The 19,637-nt window shown below is 33.5% G+C and overlaps 1 protein-coding gene across 1 annotated transcript in view; it reads left to right on the top strand.

Moving 5' to 3' along the window:
* Nucleotides 1-19,637, top strand: part of MAN2A1 (mannosidase alpha class 2A member 1) — a 220,328-nt gene that overhangs the window by 95,477 nt on the left and 105,214 nt on the right. Inside the window, 4 exon segments of the mRNA XM_044662477.1 lie at nt 1,351-1,553; nt 14,905-15,090; nt 18,067-18,181; nt 19,541-19,608. Coding sequence (XP_044518412.1) covers nt 1,351-1,553; nt 14,905-15,090; nt 18,067-18,181; nt 19,541-19,608 — 572 coding nt within the window.

The raw sequence follows: 19,637 nt of genomic DNA, 5'->3' as shown, positions 1-19,637 counted from the left end.
ATATATACATATGCTATATATTTAAGGCTTCTGCTGCTCAAAAGTGACTTCTGCTTTATCAAAGCAATACTGAGTAAATAGATAAGAGTTCATTTCTCAAGGCACTCTTGATTTGCTTGAATTTACTTCCTTACTCCTTTACATTTTAAATGAAACTTTTCAGTTTCAAATATTTTGATTTTTTTTTGGAACTTAACTTTTGCTTTGGAGAAAATTAATAAAGAAGTGGTCATTTAGTTTTGCGTTCTAGGACTTTGTGGTTCAAGCTGTTAACATGCTTAGGTATAGAAAACGAGGCCAATAAAAACATGATGCATATTTTTTGCATTTACACATATTCACATACATCAGATACAAAAATCATGAAATCATGAAATGGATAACTTACAGTTTTATGTTTTAGAGTAGGGGTTCTTAATCTGAAGAACATGAAATTATTATTAAATTTTTTTGAAAAAACTTTTGATAACTATTTCAATATAATTGCTTTTTCTTCAAATCCTAGGCATTTTATTCTATGGTATATATTATACTTTTGATATTATAATATGTTTTAATAATCTTGTTGTGAGAAGGGGTCTCTGACACCAGAAAGGTTAGGAAACCCTGGTTTAGAAAGTGTCGACAGAAGTACTATTTATATTGAATATGTTAATATATTTTTACAAGACTGTCTAGGGCAAGCCTATATTTTTTCCCCACTTAACTGCAAATGTTTTTCCAAAAATTTAAACAGTTTTTTTTAATCACTAGCCAAAAACAAAAAACAAAAAAAAAAAAACCTTGATTTAATAGTGTTGTTTCAAATTGATAAATAGATCATATATTTTCATTGTTTCTGTTTTGTACCCCTTCTGCCTTCATGGACAGAATAGAATTCTTAAACAATCTCGCTTTATGAATTATTACTCTAATAGTTTTCTCACATTATTAAAGTCTCTTAATTAAAGTTATTTCTCAAGCTTACATAATATTCTGCTTTTTGTTCCAAATATTATTTGATTTACAAAATCCTGATATCTGGGTTTGTTGATTATCACTTTCAGAGAGATAAAAGAAATTTAAGTGTTTTTCACCCAAATTTCTTATTTTTTCTTTTATAAGAGTTTGTATTTATGTTCAGGCTAGATGCATATGAGATCTGCTTTGGTTAATTTGAAATTTGTTATAAAAGATTAGTTATTAATTAGTATTTGCCAAATTTTATTGAAATGCCTCTGATTATTTAAAATGTATTGAAGCAGTATTTTCATTCCAAATTGAAATTTTTATTCTCATTTTATAACTTCTGAAATATTAGTTAAAGACAATAATTATTATATTGCTTTTTTTTTTTTTTTAATAAAACAGATACAATTTGGGACTTTATCAGATTATTTTGATGCTTTGCATACAATAGATACACAACTCCAAAAAAGTACTAAATCATTATTTCCTGTTCTGAGTGGAGATTTCTTCACATATGCTGACAGAGATGATCATTATTGGAGTGGATATTTTACATCAAGACCTTTCTATAAACGAATGGATAGAATAATGGAATCCCACTTAAGGTAATTACATATAACTATTTAAAAGTACATACTCTATAGATCAATAATTTTATTTATTCAAATTATTTAATAAATGAACTAACTGGAGATCCTTAGGTTTATTCTTGTTATTCTTTTCCTGCTTCCTTGCCCTCTCATCATACTAATTGTCTTATCAGCTAAAGTAATATTCACTAATGCTTCATTTTTCTGGAGGTTACCTATCCAGCAACCATAGCTGTCTAGAGTATAAAAACAATCCCAGATGTAAGCAACCGAACCTATGTGCTTTTAGCCTATTTATTTAAAAGGTACACTTTTACTCTTAGAAGAACTCCTCAGATTCCAGTGAAATCCTATTAAATTTTAATTGAGAAACAACATAAAAAGTTTGGTCGAGTAATTTCAGAATCAGAGAATCTCAAGAGTTGTCTGGGACCTGAGAAAATATGTATTCCAATCCAAACTAATTGTACTTGTTTCCCCATCTTAAATAGTGATAGTATGAAGAATTTTTAGTGGATAGCCTGATTTGAAATGAGATCCTTCAAAAAAAAAATGATCAGAAGTAAACATAATACAACTGAAAAAAAATATGGTGACATTCCTTTAGTAAGGCTATGACTTTACAGGGGATCCTGATCATTAATATATTTATAATTAAGGAAAACTTAAATAATATGTATTGTATCCTTTTAAAATAATGGTCGAATCCACTTTTGTGGACTGTCTCGTTCCTTGAAAGCTCAAGGAATTATTAATATTGGTGTAACATAAAATTTTATGTTTTTACAAATATGATATTAGTGTTATATATTCATATAAAAATAGAATTTTTTTGGATATTGGCTTAAATGATATAAAAACCATTTCACATTTGAGATAAAGAAACCATATATTATCATTTTCTAGATGAAAAAATATTTGAAAAAAATTTAAAAATCATTGTGAATGTAATTATTTTCTGACTTATGATTTCATAAGTTTTAAGATTTGGGATACTGAAAACAACTAGTGGATGGTAAAAATTGAAAAATTAGAGTAGGATATTTGAAGGGGAGAATTTGCTAAAAACGATGGGAAGGGGGTTAAGATGGCTGCAGAGTAAAAAGTAGCTGCTTGACTCCCTCCTAACCCACACATATAGGACTCCTTGAGAAGACATAAAAACAAATCCAGATGAACAAAGGGACTTGACGACAGGGCACAGCATTGAAGGTATGTGGAATCGGGGCATTTCTATGCTATAAGGGGTGAAACATCTCTCTCTAAAACGCGAGCTGAGCAACCCCCTGCCCCACCCCACACCACCTACAGTGCCAAAGTCAGCGCACAAGAGCTAGAGCAAGCTTGGGGCACCCATTAAGTCCTTGGCAGCTACCTGGGGTCACAAGGGCCTGCTCCTGAAAGCAGTAAGACTTAAGACCCCAAGAGGCTAAAGAATGCGCGGACTTTGAACACAGACCCTGGGTGCAGGAGAGGATGTGGATCCTGAGTGCAGGCGCGGACACGAATCCTGAGCGCAGGCGTGGACCTGGGGTGGGGACCCAGTGCAGAGGAGTACATGACTGTGGAAGCAGCACCCTGAGACTGTTAAAGGAGCTTTGGGCAGAGGAACAAGCAAGGGGACCACCAGGAGGCTTGACCCTGAGAACAACTAGACCTGAGACCTCAGGAGCCTAAAGAGCGTAGACAGACCCTGGGTGTGAGGATAAAGTTGAGAGGGCACACAGCTCACAATGGCAAGCCATCCACAAGAACCCCAAAAGAGAAAGATAAAAAAGAAGAAATCTTTAACACTTGACAACTTTTACACAGAGAAAATCCAGACAACAGAGCAAACAGCAGAGGAGAACAAACAGATAATAATATCCAAACCTTCCCAAAACAATGAAAACTGGTCACAAGCTATTGAAAAGTTCAAATCTGAGATGATGAAAAAGATGGAAGAGATCTTGGAAGAAAGTAACAGTTTAAAAGGCAGAATTTCACAATTGGAAAGTGAGGCAAGTAAATTGAAGACCAGAAATGGCGAGATTGAAAAGGAAAACCAGTTGCTAAAGGCTAGAATTGGGCAATTCGAAAAAGATGCCCCCAAATCAAAAGAATTGATAATCAAATTGGAGACCAAAATCAACCAGCTGGAAAAAAGGACAGACCAAATATAAAAGAAAAATCAAAAGCTTATAGCAGAAAACCAGTCTCTAAAGACAAGAATAGGGCAAGTAGAAGCCAATGATCTCTCAAGACAACAAGAACAAATAAAACAAAGTCAAAAGACTGATAAAATAGAAGGAAACGTGAAATATCTCAATGAGAAATTGACATATCAAGAAAAGGTCTAGAAGAGACAATTTGAGAATCATTGGTCTTCTTGAAAAAGCAGAAATTAATTGAAATTTGGATTCCATACTAAAAGAAATTATTCAGCAAAACTGCCCTGAAGTTCTACAGGAAGGCAAGATAGACATCGAAAGGATCCATAGATCACCTTCTACAGTAGACCCTGAAAAGACAAACCCCAGGAATATAATAGCCAAATTCAAGAGCTTCCAAGTAAAAGAAAAAAAATTTAAAAGAAGCCAGAAAGACACAATTCAGATATCAAGGAGCACCAATCAGGATCACACAGGATCTGGCAGCCTCCACACTAAAAGACCCCAAGGCTTGGAGTATAATATTCAGAAAGGCAGTAGAATTGGGTTTACAACCAAGGATCACGCACCCATCAAAACTGACTATATTCTTCCAGGGGAAAGTTTGGGGCATTCAACAAGATAGAAGATTTCCAAATATTTGCCCAGAAAAGACCAGTACTAAATGGAAAGTTCGATATCCAACCACAAAAATCAAGAGAAACACGAAAAGGTAATAAGAAATAGAAGGGAAAGAAAGAAAACTCATATTTTTTAAATTTGCCTCTTTAAGGGCTTCAATAAGATCTAATTTTTTGTATTCCTATATGGAGAAATGTTATGTACAATTCGCTGTAGTGAACTCTATTTACTATTATAGTATTCATTATTATAGTAATTAGAAGAATTATTCATAGGGAGAGGTTGGAATACTAAATGGTCTAAGATGATATGGGGTGTGGGAAAGAGAGGGTGAATAGTAGAGGACACCAAGAGAAACTTGAATGAATGAGAAAAATAGGATGTTTTATTACACATAAAGAGAGCAGGGGAAGGGGAGGGAATGAATACTATGGAGAGGAATAGAGCATTAAGAGGTAATATTTAAACCTTACTCTCAGTGGAATTAACCCTGAGAGGAAAAAGTAGCTATATCCATTGGGATATAAAACTCTATCTAACCCTACTGCGAAAGTCAGAAAGAATTAACCAAGGGGAGCAGGGGAGTGGAGAGGTCAAAAAACAGACAGGAGAAGAAGGGGGAGGGAATTTATTAGGCCTTAAAAATAAAAAGAGGGGAATAATAAGGGAGGGCGTAGAAAGGGAAGTAAATCAAGGGAGGGAACAAGGGTTACAGGCTTAAAGCAAACCACTGATTTAAAAGGAAATAGTTTAAGAAGAAGGGGTAGAACTAGGAGAGGATACCAAAATGTTGGCGAATAAACAACTGATAATTATAACTCTGAATGTGAATGGGATGAATTCGACCATAAAACAGAAGCAAATAGCAGAGTGGATTAGTAACCCAAATCCTACCATATGTTGTCTATAAGAAACACATATGAGGCTGGGTGGACATACACAGGTTTAAGGTTAAGGGCTTGAGCAAAATCTTTTCGGCTTCAAATGAGAAAAAGAAAGCAGGAGTGGCCATCATGATTTCTGACAAAACCAAAGTAAAAATAGATATGATTAAAAAAGACAGGGAAGGTCATTACATCCTGATAAAAGGCAGTATAGACAATGAGGAAATAACGGTACTCAATATGTACACACCAAATTGCATAGCATCCAAATTCCTAAAGGAGAAACTGGAAGACCTCAAGAAGGAAATAGATAGCAAAACCATACTAGTGGGAGATCTAAATATTCCTCTTTCAGATCTAGATAAATCAAACCAAAAAATAAGAAAGAGATAAGAGAGGTGAATGAGGTCCTAGAAAAATTAGATTTAATAGATATGTAGAGAAAAATAGGGACAAAAAGGAATACACCTTCTTTTCAGCTGCACATGGTACATTCACAAAGATTGACCATGTAATAGCACATGGAAACATTACAAACAAATGCAAAAGAGCAGAAATAATCAATGTAACCTTCTCAGAGCATAATACAATAAAAATAATAATTAGTAAGGGCACCTGGTCAGGCAAATCAAAAACTAATTGGAAATTAAATAATATGATTCTCCAAAACCGGCTAGTCAAAGAAGAAATCATAGAAACGATGAACAATTTCATTGAAGAGAATGACAATGATGAGACATCCACCAAACTCTGTGGGATGCAGCCAAGGCAGTACTCGGGGAAATTTATATCCTTGAGTGTATACACTCAACAATTATTAACAATTTAGGGAGGACAGAGATTAATGAATTGGGCATGCAACTTAAAAAACTGGAAAGTGAAAAAAATCCCCAGATGAAAACTAAATTAGAAATACTAAAAATCAAGGGAGAGATTAGTAAAATCAAAAGTAAAAGAACTATTGAATTAATAAGTAAGACCAGAAGCTGGTATTTTGAAAAAACAGATAAAATAGACAAAGTACTGGTCAACCTAATAAAAAAAAAGAGAAAGAAGAAAACCAAATTGACAGTATCAAAGATGAAAAGGGAGACCTCACCTCTAATGAAGGGGTAATTAAGGCAATCATTAAAAACTTTTTTGCCCAATTATATGGCAATAAATATAACAATCTAGGAGAAAATATAAATTGCCTAGATTAACAGTAGAAGAAAAAGAATACCTAAATAATCCCATATCAGAAAAAGAAATTGAACAAGCCATCAAAAAACTCTGTAAAAAAAAAATCGCTAGGGCCTGATGGATTCACAAGTCAATTCTATCAAACATTCAAAGAGCAACTAATCCCAATACTATACAAATTATTTGATATAATAAGCAAAGAAGGAGTCCTACCAAATTCCTTTTATGACACAAATATGGCACTGATTCCAAAGCTAGGTAGATCAAAAACAGAAAAAGAAAACGACAGACCAATCTCCCTAATGAACATAGATGCAAAAATCTTAAATAGAATACCAGCAAAGAGACTCCAGCAAGTGATCAAGAAGATTATCCACCATGATCAGGTGGGATTTATACCAGGAATGCAGGGAAGGTTCAACATTAGTAAAACCATCCACATAATTGACCATATCAACAACCTAACAAACAAAAATCACATGATTATCTCAATAGATGCTGAAAAAGCCTTTGACAAAATATAGTACCCATTCCTATTGAAAACCCTGGAAAGTATAGGAAGAGAAGGACCTTTCCTAAAAATAATAAACACTATATATCTAAAACCATCAACAAGCATCATATGCAGTGGGGATAAATTAGAAGCCTTCCCAATAAGATCAGGAGTGAAATAAGGATGCCCATTATCACCTCTATTATTTAACATTGTGCTAGAAACACTAGCAGTAGCAATTAGAGAAGAAAAAGAAATTGTAAGTATCAAAATATACAATGAGGAGACTAAGCTATCACTCTTTACGGATGATATGATGGTCTACTTAAAAAATCCTAGAGAATCAACAAAGAAGCTTGTAGAAATAATCAACAACTTTAGCAAAGTTGCAGGATAAAAAATAAATGCACATAAATCATCAGCATTTCTATATATTTCCAACACATTAGAGCAGCAAGAGGTAGAAAGAAAAACACCATTTAAAATCCCCCTAGATAATATAAAATACTTAGGAATCTATCTACCAAAAGAAACACAGGAATCATACGAACACAACTACAAAACACTTTCCAGAGAATTTAAACTAGATTTAAACATTTGGAAAAACATTGATTGCTTATGGGTAGGACGAGCTAACATAATTAAAATGACCATTCTACCCAGATTAATTTAACTATTTAGTGCCATTCCTATGAAATTACCAAAAACTTTTTTCCTTAAGTAGAAAAAAGTAAAACAAAGTTCATTTGGAATAACAAAGATCAAGAATATCAAGAGAAATGATAATTGTAAATAATAAATAAATGATAAAACATGAATAAAATGATAAATAATGAAAAAAAATGTGAAGGAAGGTGTCCTAGCAGAACCACATATTAAACTATACTATCAAGCAGTGACCATCAAAACAGTATGGTAGGGGGCAGCTGGGTAGCTCAGTGGATTGAGAGCCAGGCCTAGAGACAGGAGGTCCTAGGTTCAAATCTGCCCTCAGGCACTTCCCAGCTGTGTGACCCTGGGCAAGTCACTTGACCCCCATTGCCTACCCTTACCACTCTTCTGCCTTGGAGCCAATACACAGTATTGACTCCAAGATGGAAGGTAAGGGTTTCAAAAACAACAACAACAACAAAAAAAAAAACTGTGTGGTACTGGCTAAGAGACAGAAGGGAGAATTAGTGGAATAGACTTCGGGTAAGTGACATCAGCAAGACAGTGTGTGATAAGCCCAAAGAACCCAACTTTTGGGACAGAAATCCATTATTTGAGAAAAACTGCTGGGAAATTTGGAAAACAATATGGGAGAGATTAGGTCTAGATCAACATCTCACACCCTACACCAAGATAAATTCAGAATGGGTGAACGACTTGAATATAAAGAGGGAAACTATAAACATGTTAAGTGAACACAGAATAGTATACTTGTCAGATCTCAGGGAAAGGAAAGATTTTAAAACCAAGCAAGAGTTAGAGAAAATCACAAAATGTAAAACAAATGATTTTGATTATATTAAACTAAAAAGCTTTTGTACAAACAAAAACAATGCAGCCAAAATCAGAAGGGAAACAACAAATTGGGAAAAAATCTTTATAACAAAAAACTCTGACAGGGGTCTAATTACTCAAATATACATGGAGTTAAATCAATTGTATAAAAAGTCAAGCCATTCCCCAATTGATAAATGGGCAAGGGACATGAATAGGCAATTTTCCGATAAAGAAATCAAAAGTATCAATAAGTACACGAGAAAGTGTTCTAAATCTCTAATAATTAGAGAAATGCAAATCAAAACAACTCTGAGGTATCACCTCACATCTAGTAGATCAGCTAAAATCATAGAAGGGTTAGAGTAATGAATGCTGATGTGGCAAAATTGGGACATTAATGCATTGTTGGTGGAGTTGCGAACGGATCCAAACATTATGGAAGGCAAATTGGAACTATGCTCAAAGAGCTATAAAAGAATGCCTGCTCTTTGATCCAGCCACACCATTGTTGGGTTTGTACCCCAAAGAGATCATAGATAAACAGACTTGTATGAAAATATTTATAGCCGCCCTTTTTGTGGTAGAAAAAAACTGGAAAATGAGGGTATGCCCTTCAATTGGGGAATGGCTGAACAAATTGTGGTATATGTTGGTGATGGAATACTATTGTACTAAAAGGAATAATAAACTTGAGGAATTCCATGTGAACTGGAAAGACCTGCTGGAATGGATGCAGAGTGAAAGGAGCAGAGCCAAAAGAACATTGTACATAGAGTCGGACACACTGTGTTAAAATATAATGTAATGGGCTTCTGTACTAGCAGCAATGCAATGATCCAGGACAATTCTGAGGGACTTGTGGAAAAGAACGCTACCCACATTCAGAGGAAGAACTGCAGGAGTGGAAACACAGAAGAAGAGCAACTGCTTGAACACATTGGTTGAGGTGGACATGATTGGGGATGTAGACTCAAAACTACCACACCAGTGCAACCATCAACAATTTCGAAATAGGTCTTGATCAATGACACATGTTAAAACCAGTGGAAATGTGCATCGGCTATGGTGGGGGTGGTGGTGGTAAATCAGGGAGTTATGGGGAAAGTAAGAATATGAATCATGTAACCATGTTTACTTTTCTAAAAAATAAATATTATTTAATATTAAAAAAAATGGGAGGGTCTGGAAACAAGGTTACAGAGTGGTTGATTAGCCTACGCCTGTGTTGGCGAAGATGTGGCACTTGTGCCCTAGCATGCTGGAGGTGCTGCTTCATTCTCCCTCTCCACCATACTTGAGGAGAGTTTTCACATTCCCCACCCTTCTGCCCAGCAACCTAATGGGAGCACTTCTTCCACTGTTAGGGCTAATTCGGAGGGCTCACAGGCAGCTTGAAGGTGCAGTTTGGGCATGTGAGGTTCACCAACACTGGCTTAGACCTTGACTGATCTTTTATTTATAACAAATATCAAATTGACCAAAGTAGATCTTGTGTTCATCTAGTTTGAATATATGTACCAACTCTTGTAAAAAAAACCAAGTTTAGGTGAAGAACATTTCTTCAGAAATTTGATTTTAAAAAATAGTAGGTTGATTTGTTTTGCTTTGTTTCGTTTTGTTTTTTTGAGATGAAGAGAAGGTATGAGGGGGAGCACAAGGTGAATAGCCTCGATTTTCTCAGTAAGAGATAAAACCCTCAGTGGAGATTGCAAGAAGACTTGAGAAAATGGAAGGTTTGGAACTGTCTATTGGGAGTGTGATAGGGAATCAAGTAAAAGGTTTGTTACAGAGTGCTCAGGTGATATTAATGAATTTTAGTGGGTCTGCAATTCCATTTCTATTTATTTTCCTAAGATAAGAGCTGAAGAAGTAAATGGTGAGTGCAATGTAAGGTTTTGATTTGGCTATGTCAAAGGAAGCAGAGATTTGTTTATCAAGAACAGTGTTCAGTTGAACTAATTAATTAACTCCAGAAAGTACTGAGGGATGGAGTGATTGGCTATCATAATGAGGACAAAGAATAAGTTTAGCAAATAAAAGTCTATGGAGAGATGGAACAAGATATGACCTCATGTTTAGATTGAGGAATATTCAATTTCTTAAAAAATCATAAAATAATAGGTTGCATTTTTTTTAATTTTAATGTATACAAAGTGCCTGAAGGGTATAACATCATTTTATACTCCCAACAATTTTGTGGGGTAGGGGCTTTGTTAATTGAGTAGTTAAATTGCTAGGGGAGGGTTTGAAATCGGTTCCTCCTCTAGTGTTCCTGCTTTTCTGCCACCTTGCTGTCATTTATTTTGTTTAACTACTCTCCTTCACCTTTAATACTCACCTCTAATCAGTTTCCTTGTACTATAAGTTTTGTCTGCAGAATAGTTATTCATAAATCTCCCTTCCTCTTTACTCTTAATTGTCATTACTTTTGTTCAGATCTTAGTTGTAGCAATTGCTCCTAACTGGTTTTCTTATTTCCAGTCTTCTAATTCATTTCTAATACAGCTGGCAGAATATTCTTAATATTTGATCTAATTCATATGTGTAATTATCTCATTCTCCTTTCGCTAAAAAAGCCATGTTGACCTTATGATAAAATATAAATTCCTTATCCTGGCATTTAAGGCCTTTCAGAGTCTTAATTCCAGCTATCTTTCCAGCCTTATTTCACATAATTCCAGCTATATTACATGGCTATTTTGGGGTGAACAATGGGGATAAGCTGGAGCCTGAGGAATTGCCTATGGAAGAGAGCAAAGCGACTGTGGCCATGAAGGCAAACAAAGTAGTAGCAGCTAGAAGGAGGACCCAGGGTGCTAGCTATAATGGAGACCAAGATGGGCATAGTTGACCATATTGAAGATAATTTTGAATGTTCCTTTGTCTCAGACCTTCTAGAGAGTGTGACATTGCCACATTGCCAAAATTTTGCTAACTGTTTTTCTCTTCTCTGGTAATAGAATTGAATGACATTTAGATTTTTATTTTTTGTGAGAGAGATGGATTCACTTTTCTTTTAGAAATATGCATTGAAATTAACTCTTTTAGTTTCTAACCTTCCCTCCCAACCCTGACTAGTCTGAGACCCTGCATCTGTTTTAAAATATTTCTAATATAAATTAAAAACTTTTTGTTCGGAAGAGCTAATCTGCTGCTTCTGGTTGGGGAGGGAGAGAGAACTACTCTGCTTTTTCCATCCATTTTCAGTTTGCTTGCCCATGCCCGAAATGCATTCATTTTTTTTTTCTACTGAAATTATCTTCTAAGTCTCAGTGTTGGTGTTTCCTCTTCCATCAAACCCTCTTTTATCACTGCAACTAAAAATCATTTTGCATTTAGATTATTGCATTTTTTGGATCTCTTTTTTGTCTTACAATGCTACCTTATATCATTCTTCTATTTATTAAACACAACCTTCTTTTGAAATCAAATGTACTTGAAGAATGAATCTTTTATCTGTGAAAATACAATGCCTAACCAAATTGCTTGACCTCAGTAGTTCACATGCTTCATGAATATTCTTAGGTTGTTTTCATTACTATCTGATCCTTTCAGTCATTTTCATAGAGTTGGACCTGAGAATGTGGACCCTACATATCTTTAGGGGTAGGAGTAGGTTGATTTCCAGTTAATTTAAAATCAAATCATCAAAATCATATTAAATCATTTTCCCTCTCATGGCTATTTTTAAGTAGTCTGGTTGCATTCTCACATATGCCTGCTATCAACTGGTAATGGTTTCTGTCTGGTAATATATGAAATAAATATAGCAGTTATTGGCGATTGAAGTATTTCCTACATCAATGAAGTGTTCTCTGGAAGTTTTGTTTTCTCATTATTTGCATTGGTGATGGAGATGTAAAGACAAAAACATCTAGTCCATGTTATCAAGGAACTTGTATTCTACTGAAAGATACAAGGTATATAGACTGACAGATAATTTTGAGGGCAGGAGAAAGTATTAGCAATCAGGGTAATGATTGCTAATACAAAGAAAGCTGTACATATGAGATAAATATTTATGTTGGAGTTTGAAAGAAGATAAGAAATCTGAAGGGTGAAGATGAAGATGAAAATGAATTCTAGAGAGGACTTCAGGCCCTGATGGTTGCCTGAATGAATTTTGACTGTCTAGCTTCTCTTTGTTTTAGGACTTTGTTTTACATGAACTTGACATACACAAATTCAGGTATATGTGATTGGCAGTCAAAAAAATAAAGGCTGAAAAATACATAAAATAAAAATTTTAATTACATGATAAATCTACACCATTTCCCCTAGTTGTGTTATCTTGCAGTTCTCCCAAATCATGCTCATTCTTGTACTGCAAAGTTTTAGTGTGAGTCATTATGTTGTGCCAAACATTAGCTCCCAAATTAGTCTTGAATTCTCTTTTATAACAAATTGTGTCCACGTCAGAGCAATGCTTCCCTTTGTTTCATTAATGTTATTAATAATGGCCCCAAAGTACGGGAGTAATGATGTTCGTAGCTCTGAGAAGCCTAAAAAAAAGGTTCCTTGGTATGTTTGTATAGGAAATACTTATTAAATAATGGAATTTACTAATGGGTGAGATTTCAACTTATTTGAAGGGCCTTGAAATGTATTGATTGATCCTAATGTACCTACTTCAAAAAACCTATTCAAATTCAAACTTTTCTGGAAAATGATCAAAAGTTCCAAAGAGGAACTGAAACAAGTGACTTAATCTAACCTAAAACTCCACAAAAAATTACCGAGAAAATGGGAGCTTCCAGGAAAGCCAGTGCCAGAATAGGCAAAGAATCATTCTCAGTGTGATCAGGCCTATAGGCCAGAGAATTCTGGGTGGCCTGCAAGATTCTGTCAAAGACTGGAAGAGGGAAAGGATTCCCTGAGAGCAGTGGTTCCCAAACTTTTTTGGCCTACCACCCCCTTTCCAGAAAAAAATATTACTTAGTGCCCCCTGGAAATTATGAAACTATTTATTGAACACAGAATAGAATGTAATACAAAAAAAGTGTGGCCATCACTACCACCACCCCGGATCACTGCAGCACCCACCAGGGGTTGGTAGTGCCCACTTTGGGAATCACTGCCTGAGAGCTACAGAGTAGTCAGAAAGCTTTGTTGTGGCTAGTCTCTTAGGATCGTTGGAAACTTTAGAATCCACCAGGAACAAAAGTAGCCAGTGCAATGCAGCAGTGCTCAGACTAGGAAAGGTCAGGCACCCCAGAGACTCTTAAGGTCACCAGCCTCGAAATACATGGAAGGTCCTGAATATTCAGCTCTATAGTAAACTTTTTGGTTAAATAATTTTTTAGATACCTAAAGGTAAGTTCAAATACTATTAATAAATACTATTTATAAATGATAAATACTCTGTAGCAGAATTACATGGAGTTTCATGATTTCATATACAATCCTTTTTTGGCATGTGTGTTATATGGAAATGCTCACATTTTTATAGATTTATTTTATTAAAAGATTTTTAAAGGAAGAATGAATTCTATTAGAAAGGGGCACTACAAATTGGAACACTTGGGAGTGGGCCATAGAATTTCAAATTTTGAGAAAATTCAGTAGGAAAAATCATTTCGGAGTAGTTTGAAATAAGAATGGAAGAGTAAGTGAATGCTTTAGATGGTAAATGGATCAATAAATTCTGATGTGGGAATTTTATCCTAGAAAACTTAATGAGCCACTGAAGAATTCTATTGAGCAGAGAAGTGAAATGATCAGACTTCTTTCTCATCACAATATCTTTATCAGCCATATTGGTAGATATGAGAGACTAAAGATAGGGTAATCAATTAAGTTAAATAAGTTAAAGCACAGGTAATGAGACCATATTGGATATGGAGGTAGATTCAATAAGTCTTGGCAAGAAATTTTATATAGGAGGAATGAAAAGAGGTAAGAATTAAGTCTACTTAACAATTTATTAATGCAAATGAGTAAGAACATGGTGGTAGTCTCAATAGAAAGAGAAGTTTGCTAGAGGGGAAAGTTTAGCAGGGATGAAAAACAATTTGGTCTGGAACCGGTGATTTAGAAATTTGCATCTGCCATGATAAATCAAGAGTAGAGTCTAAGAGAAGAGAGTTTTTTCTGGATATATAGATTTGGGTGTCATCTGCATAAAGATGATAATTAAATTTGTTGTATTGGATGAGATCACCAGGGGAGAAAAATATTGAGAGAAAAGACTTAATTCAAAAGGAATCCCATATGTCACCAAGTTGCTATATTGAAGAATTAATTTGCTAACATTGATTTTTGTCTAATGAAGTCATAGAATTATAGAATTTTAGCTAAAGGAGACTTGCAGTGATTAATAAAACCCCTTCTTTTATGTATTTTAGGAAATTATTGTCTAAAGAGAAAAAGATTTGGTCAAGGAAATGTGAATCATTAATACCAAGACAAAACTTGAAACCAGATCCTCTAATTCTAAATCCAGTACTTTCCACTATATATCTCATTGTCTTATTTTGCAAATAATGTAAAATACAAATATTGTCTATTATTTCATAATATATTTTGTGTTGTTATTTTTGTACTGTTAGGACTGCTGAGATTCTTTACTCTTTTGCACGATTACAAGCTCAGAAATATAAGAAGACAAGTTTATTCCCTTCATCATCACATTATCAGTTACTTACAGAGGCTAGAAGGAATCTTGGCCTTTTTCAGCATCATGATGCCATTACAGGAACTGCTAAAGATTGGGTAGTTGTGGATTATGGCACTAGGTAATGTAATTTTTAAAAGTTATTTTTACATAGATTTCAAGACTAATTTTAGTTATTTTATTTGTGTTTTGGTTTTAATGTGGTTTTTTAAATGCAAAAATACCTACTTATCTACCTGTGTGTATGTATGTATATGTGTGCACATATATGTACATAAAATTATATGGATAGGGGTCAGCTGGGTAGCTCAGTGGAGTGAGAGTCAGGCCTAGAGACAGGAGGTCCTAGGTTCAAACCCGGCCTCAGCCACTTCCCAGCTGTGTGACCCTGGGCAAGTCACTTGACCCCCATTGCCCACCCTTACCAATCTTCCACCTATGAGACAATACACTGAAGTACAAGGGTTTAAAAAAAAAAATTATATGGATAGTATTATCCCAAATGTTTTTTGGGGTGGGGACAGAATTCAGGATGATATTTAAATCTTTTCTTATGAAACATAATGACAAAGTACTAATATAACCCACTTTTGAATTCAACACTTTGCCAGAAACTACTTTGTTATAAAAACAGTTCATATTTTTCTCTGGGATTATTAATACAGAGGATGGGGAAGTGGAGTTCTGACTGAGGATTTATTATAAAATATATACTAAATAATGCATTGTATAAGTAAATATAAAGAGAACTGCCCACATAGTAAAGTAATATCGAGTGGAATTACTCTATTCTTGATACCACATTTTGAAGGGGAAGTTGAGAAAATAAAGTATATACAGACCAAAATGATCATGATTATTTTGAATGATAGATATCAAATAAAGAAGAGAAGACAGCTTAATGTGAGAATGCAGATGTAATAATGTTTGTCAAATATTTTTTTATGATTATACATTTAGGGTTAGAGGGAATCTTGGAGGTCATTATAATCTAACTCACTAATTTTTTAGATTAGGAAACTGGGATTTTGTGCAGTAAAGTGACTTGTTTAAGATCACAAAGAAATAAATAACAGATTTCAGTTTTCTCTATTTCTGAATAGGTTGCTTTTTCTGACATACTATATCTCTTTATTTAAGAGATCTTCACATTGAAGATATAGACTTTTCCTTTTCTATAACAACCTAGCTTTAAAAAATAGAATTAGAACCATTAAATGTAAGTTATAAGAGAGAAGATTTAAGCTGAACATGAGATGAACCTTTCAAAGGAATTATGAAAAATTTTATTTCTCTGCCTTAAATAGTACTGAAGTACTCATTTCACATTTCATTTTGGGTGGAAATTTGAACTAGTTGCTCCCGGATTTGAACTAGTTGCTCCTTCTTACTCGTAAGAGGTTGTTTTTTTTTTTAATGGCATATCACTATATCATTAATTACTGATGTAATCTATATACTATATCATTAATTACTAATGTAATCAAAAGTTGTAAAAATAAGTTATATTTATTAGAAAATGTACACCTATGTAAGTATTGCATACATTATGCATATGAAACTGCAGTGTAGCTTATAAAAATTTACCACAGTCACTATCCCAACTATAATAAACACTAATTATGCATTTTAATTCACATATTTAATTCCACATTTAAAAGGGATTTTAGTTTATAATTTAGATTACCATATATTTTTCCCCTTTTGAAAAATTTAGTATTTTTTCCCAATCAGATATAAAAACAACTTTTAACATTCATTTAAAAAAATTGAGTTCCAAATTATTTCTCTTCTTTCCCTCTCTAAACCCTTCCTTGAGATGGCAAGCAATTTGATATAGGGTGTACATGTGTAGTAATTCAAAGTATATTTCCATATTAGTCATGTTGTGAAAGACCAAAAAAACAAACAAACAAGAAAAACAGCTTTAAAAAAGTCTATATTTAGGCTTCATCAGTTCTTTCTCTGAAGGGAAATAGGGTTTTGGTTTTTGTTTTCCCATCATAAGGCCTTAAGAATTGTCGTGAATTATTGTATTGCTGAGAATGGCTAACTTATTCACAGTTGTTCATTACAATATTGCTGTTAACTTTCTATCTGGCTACTAAGAAAACATCATCCCTCTCCTTTCATCTGCATCACCTGTCATCTCTTCACCTATATAGTTGTTATTAATGCTTCTAGTTTTCAAGGTTTTGATCCATTTTTTTCCTTCTTAACTGAGCTATACACATTTCTGTATGTCAAATGTGAGAGTATTATTTCTTCTCCAGTCAAAAACCCGGTTGTATAGGATGAAAACTTTACCTGGGTTATGAGTTACTTTTCCCAAATAGAATTTGTATTATTCTGAAAATATTTTTGGTTACCTTCTCCAGATCTTTTACAAAGATGATTTTCATAAATAGAATAAAAAGCATTCAAAAAATATTAACATTTTCCTGCACTGAAAGAATTGGTAATGAACTAGAGAAAGAAAGAATTTTTGGTGGTTTGGGAGTTTATTGGTTAAACATGATCAAGATGTTTACACAATTCTAGATATTTGCTTCTTTTAAGGTTTAAATAGGGTAGTATTGTGATTCATTAAATTTATTTCAGGTTAAGCCTTCTATGGATTCAATATTTGAAGAAATGTTAAACTCCAATCAGAGTATTATGACCATATTAAAAATGACTAATCATTATTTGGCAGAATTTTCAGAAATTTGTCCCTTATCCCTTTTTTAACTTACTTTTTGCTGAAAATGTGAATCTTAAGATTCTACTTTTGTTAGTAAGTAATATGATGAAATTTTGATAGAATTTTGTAGTGAATCAGAAAGTTCATTCTGAACATTATTTCTCACTGTAGAGAGCTATATTAAGCAGAAAATATAACTATTTTAGAGAAATTTTTATTGAAAGTTTTTTCTTAAAATTACAATAAATTTTTAAAGCTGTTTATGCTTTTTAGACTTCTTTGAAATTTATAGTTTTTTTCCCTTTGATTACATGTATATATGATAAATTTTAAGTTCGGTCATTTTAATAATAAGCTTTATAAACTATTTTTTTGCCATTTGACTTCTCAGAATAGTAAATTTTCTCTTTACAGACTTTTCCATTCCTTAATGAGCTTGAAGATGATAATCAGAGATTCTGCTCATATTCTTATTCTGAAGGACAAAGATGCCTACAGCTATAACCCATCCATTCCCTTCCTAAGGATGGTTAGTTTGCTTATCTTATTTTCTTTCTAATTTGAAACATGTAACTAAGTTCTTGTTTAGCATAAGTGAGTAATTAAGAAAGACATTAAAATGTAATTACAGCTTTACTTATTATCTACTATACTATGACTCATGTTTTGTTCATTTGCATATATGTAAATCTATCCTTAGAGGCAGCTGGATAGAGTGGATAGAGTGCTGGGCCTAGATAGAGTCAGAAATACCTGCATTCCAGTCCATCCTCATTCATTCACTTAGCTGTGTGATTGGCCAAGTCTCTTAGCCTTTCTTTCTTTTAATTCATTGGAGAAAGAAATGGCAGATCACTCTAGTAACTGTCAAGAAAATTTATGGGGTCATACGATTTCATGGCTTCACAACAAATCTGTCTTTACATGACCAGATGTCGCTTGTCTGAACACGGAGAGCATGATAGGTATTTATATTTTATAAGCACATTTCCATTTTAATTTGTTTATATTTGTGTCAGGAAACTCCTGTAGTCAGGAAAAACTGAGTTCAAATTTGGCCTCAAGATACTTATTAGCCATGTGATCCTGGGCAAGTCATTTAACTTCTGTTTGTTCCAGTTTCCTCATCTGTAAAAATGGGGACAATTTTTAAATTAAATTTTAAATTAAATTTTTAAATTTAAATCCTCCAACTTTGAGGATTTAATTAGATAATACTTATAAAGCTCAACAAGTTTATCTCTTAGCAAGAGGTAAAAATCCTGGCAAATACTAAGCACTGTACAAATGTTAGCTTTCTTCATCATCATCATCATCATCAATCATCATCATTGAAAAATTAAGGATATACTACAAAAAGTATAAAATCTTATACATGTATGTTGGGATAGGGATAAGGACTATATTTATAATTTTGCTTGTATAGGAAATAGCCTAGTAAGGAGATTCCTCCTACCAAAGAAGTCAGTATATAATGTGAGTCTTAAAATTATATCAGTTGTCCTTCAATGTGCAACCAGTTTATAAAAACCAGGACTTATACTTGGGTCATCCTGTGTTCAGAAATGACCAGTATTATCCTATAATTATCCTTCTTTGAACTATTAAAAAATTGATTTTTAATTTATCATTTGATATTTGTTAAAAACTGCCTACAATATTTGTTTTCTATTTTTAATTGCTTGTGTTTTGGTGTTATATAATAATTAAATGTGAATGTTGATAAGATTTGACATGAATAGAGAAATAATGCTCATATTGTGTCTACTTATGACTAGGAATTCTTCCCTACAGTTATAAGATATTAAAAGCCATTTATGAAGCATGAATATTGAAATATTCATATTCAGTATTGAAATAATATCACATATCTTGTTTATTTTTTTAGGAGAGTGAACAACTATCACAAGATAGTCTGCCACAAAAAACTGTTATAAAACTAAGTATGCAACCCAGGTAAATATATAATTTCTTATATCTTACTC

This window comes from Gracilinanus agilis, chromosome 1, assembly GCF_016433145.1.
Source record: "Gracilinanus agilis isolate LMUSP501 chromosome 1, AgileGrace, whole genome shotgun sequence".
Classification (NCBI taxonomy): Eukaryota; Metazoa; Chordata; class Mammalia; order Didelphimorphia; family Didelphidae; genus Gracilinanus; species Gracilinanus agilis.
The sequence above is the reverse complement of the archived record's forward strand: the minus strand, read 5'-3'. Positions and strand labels throughout refer to the sequence as shown.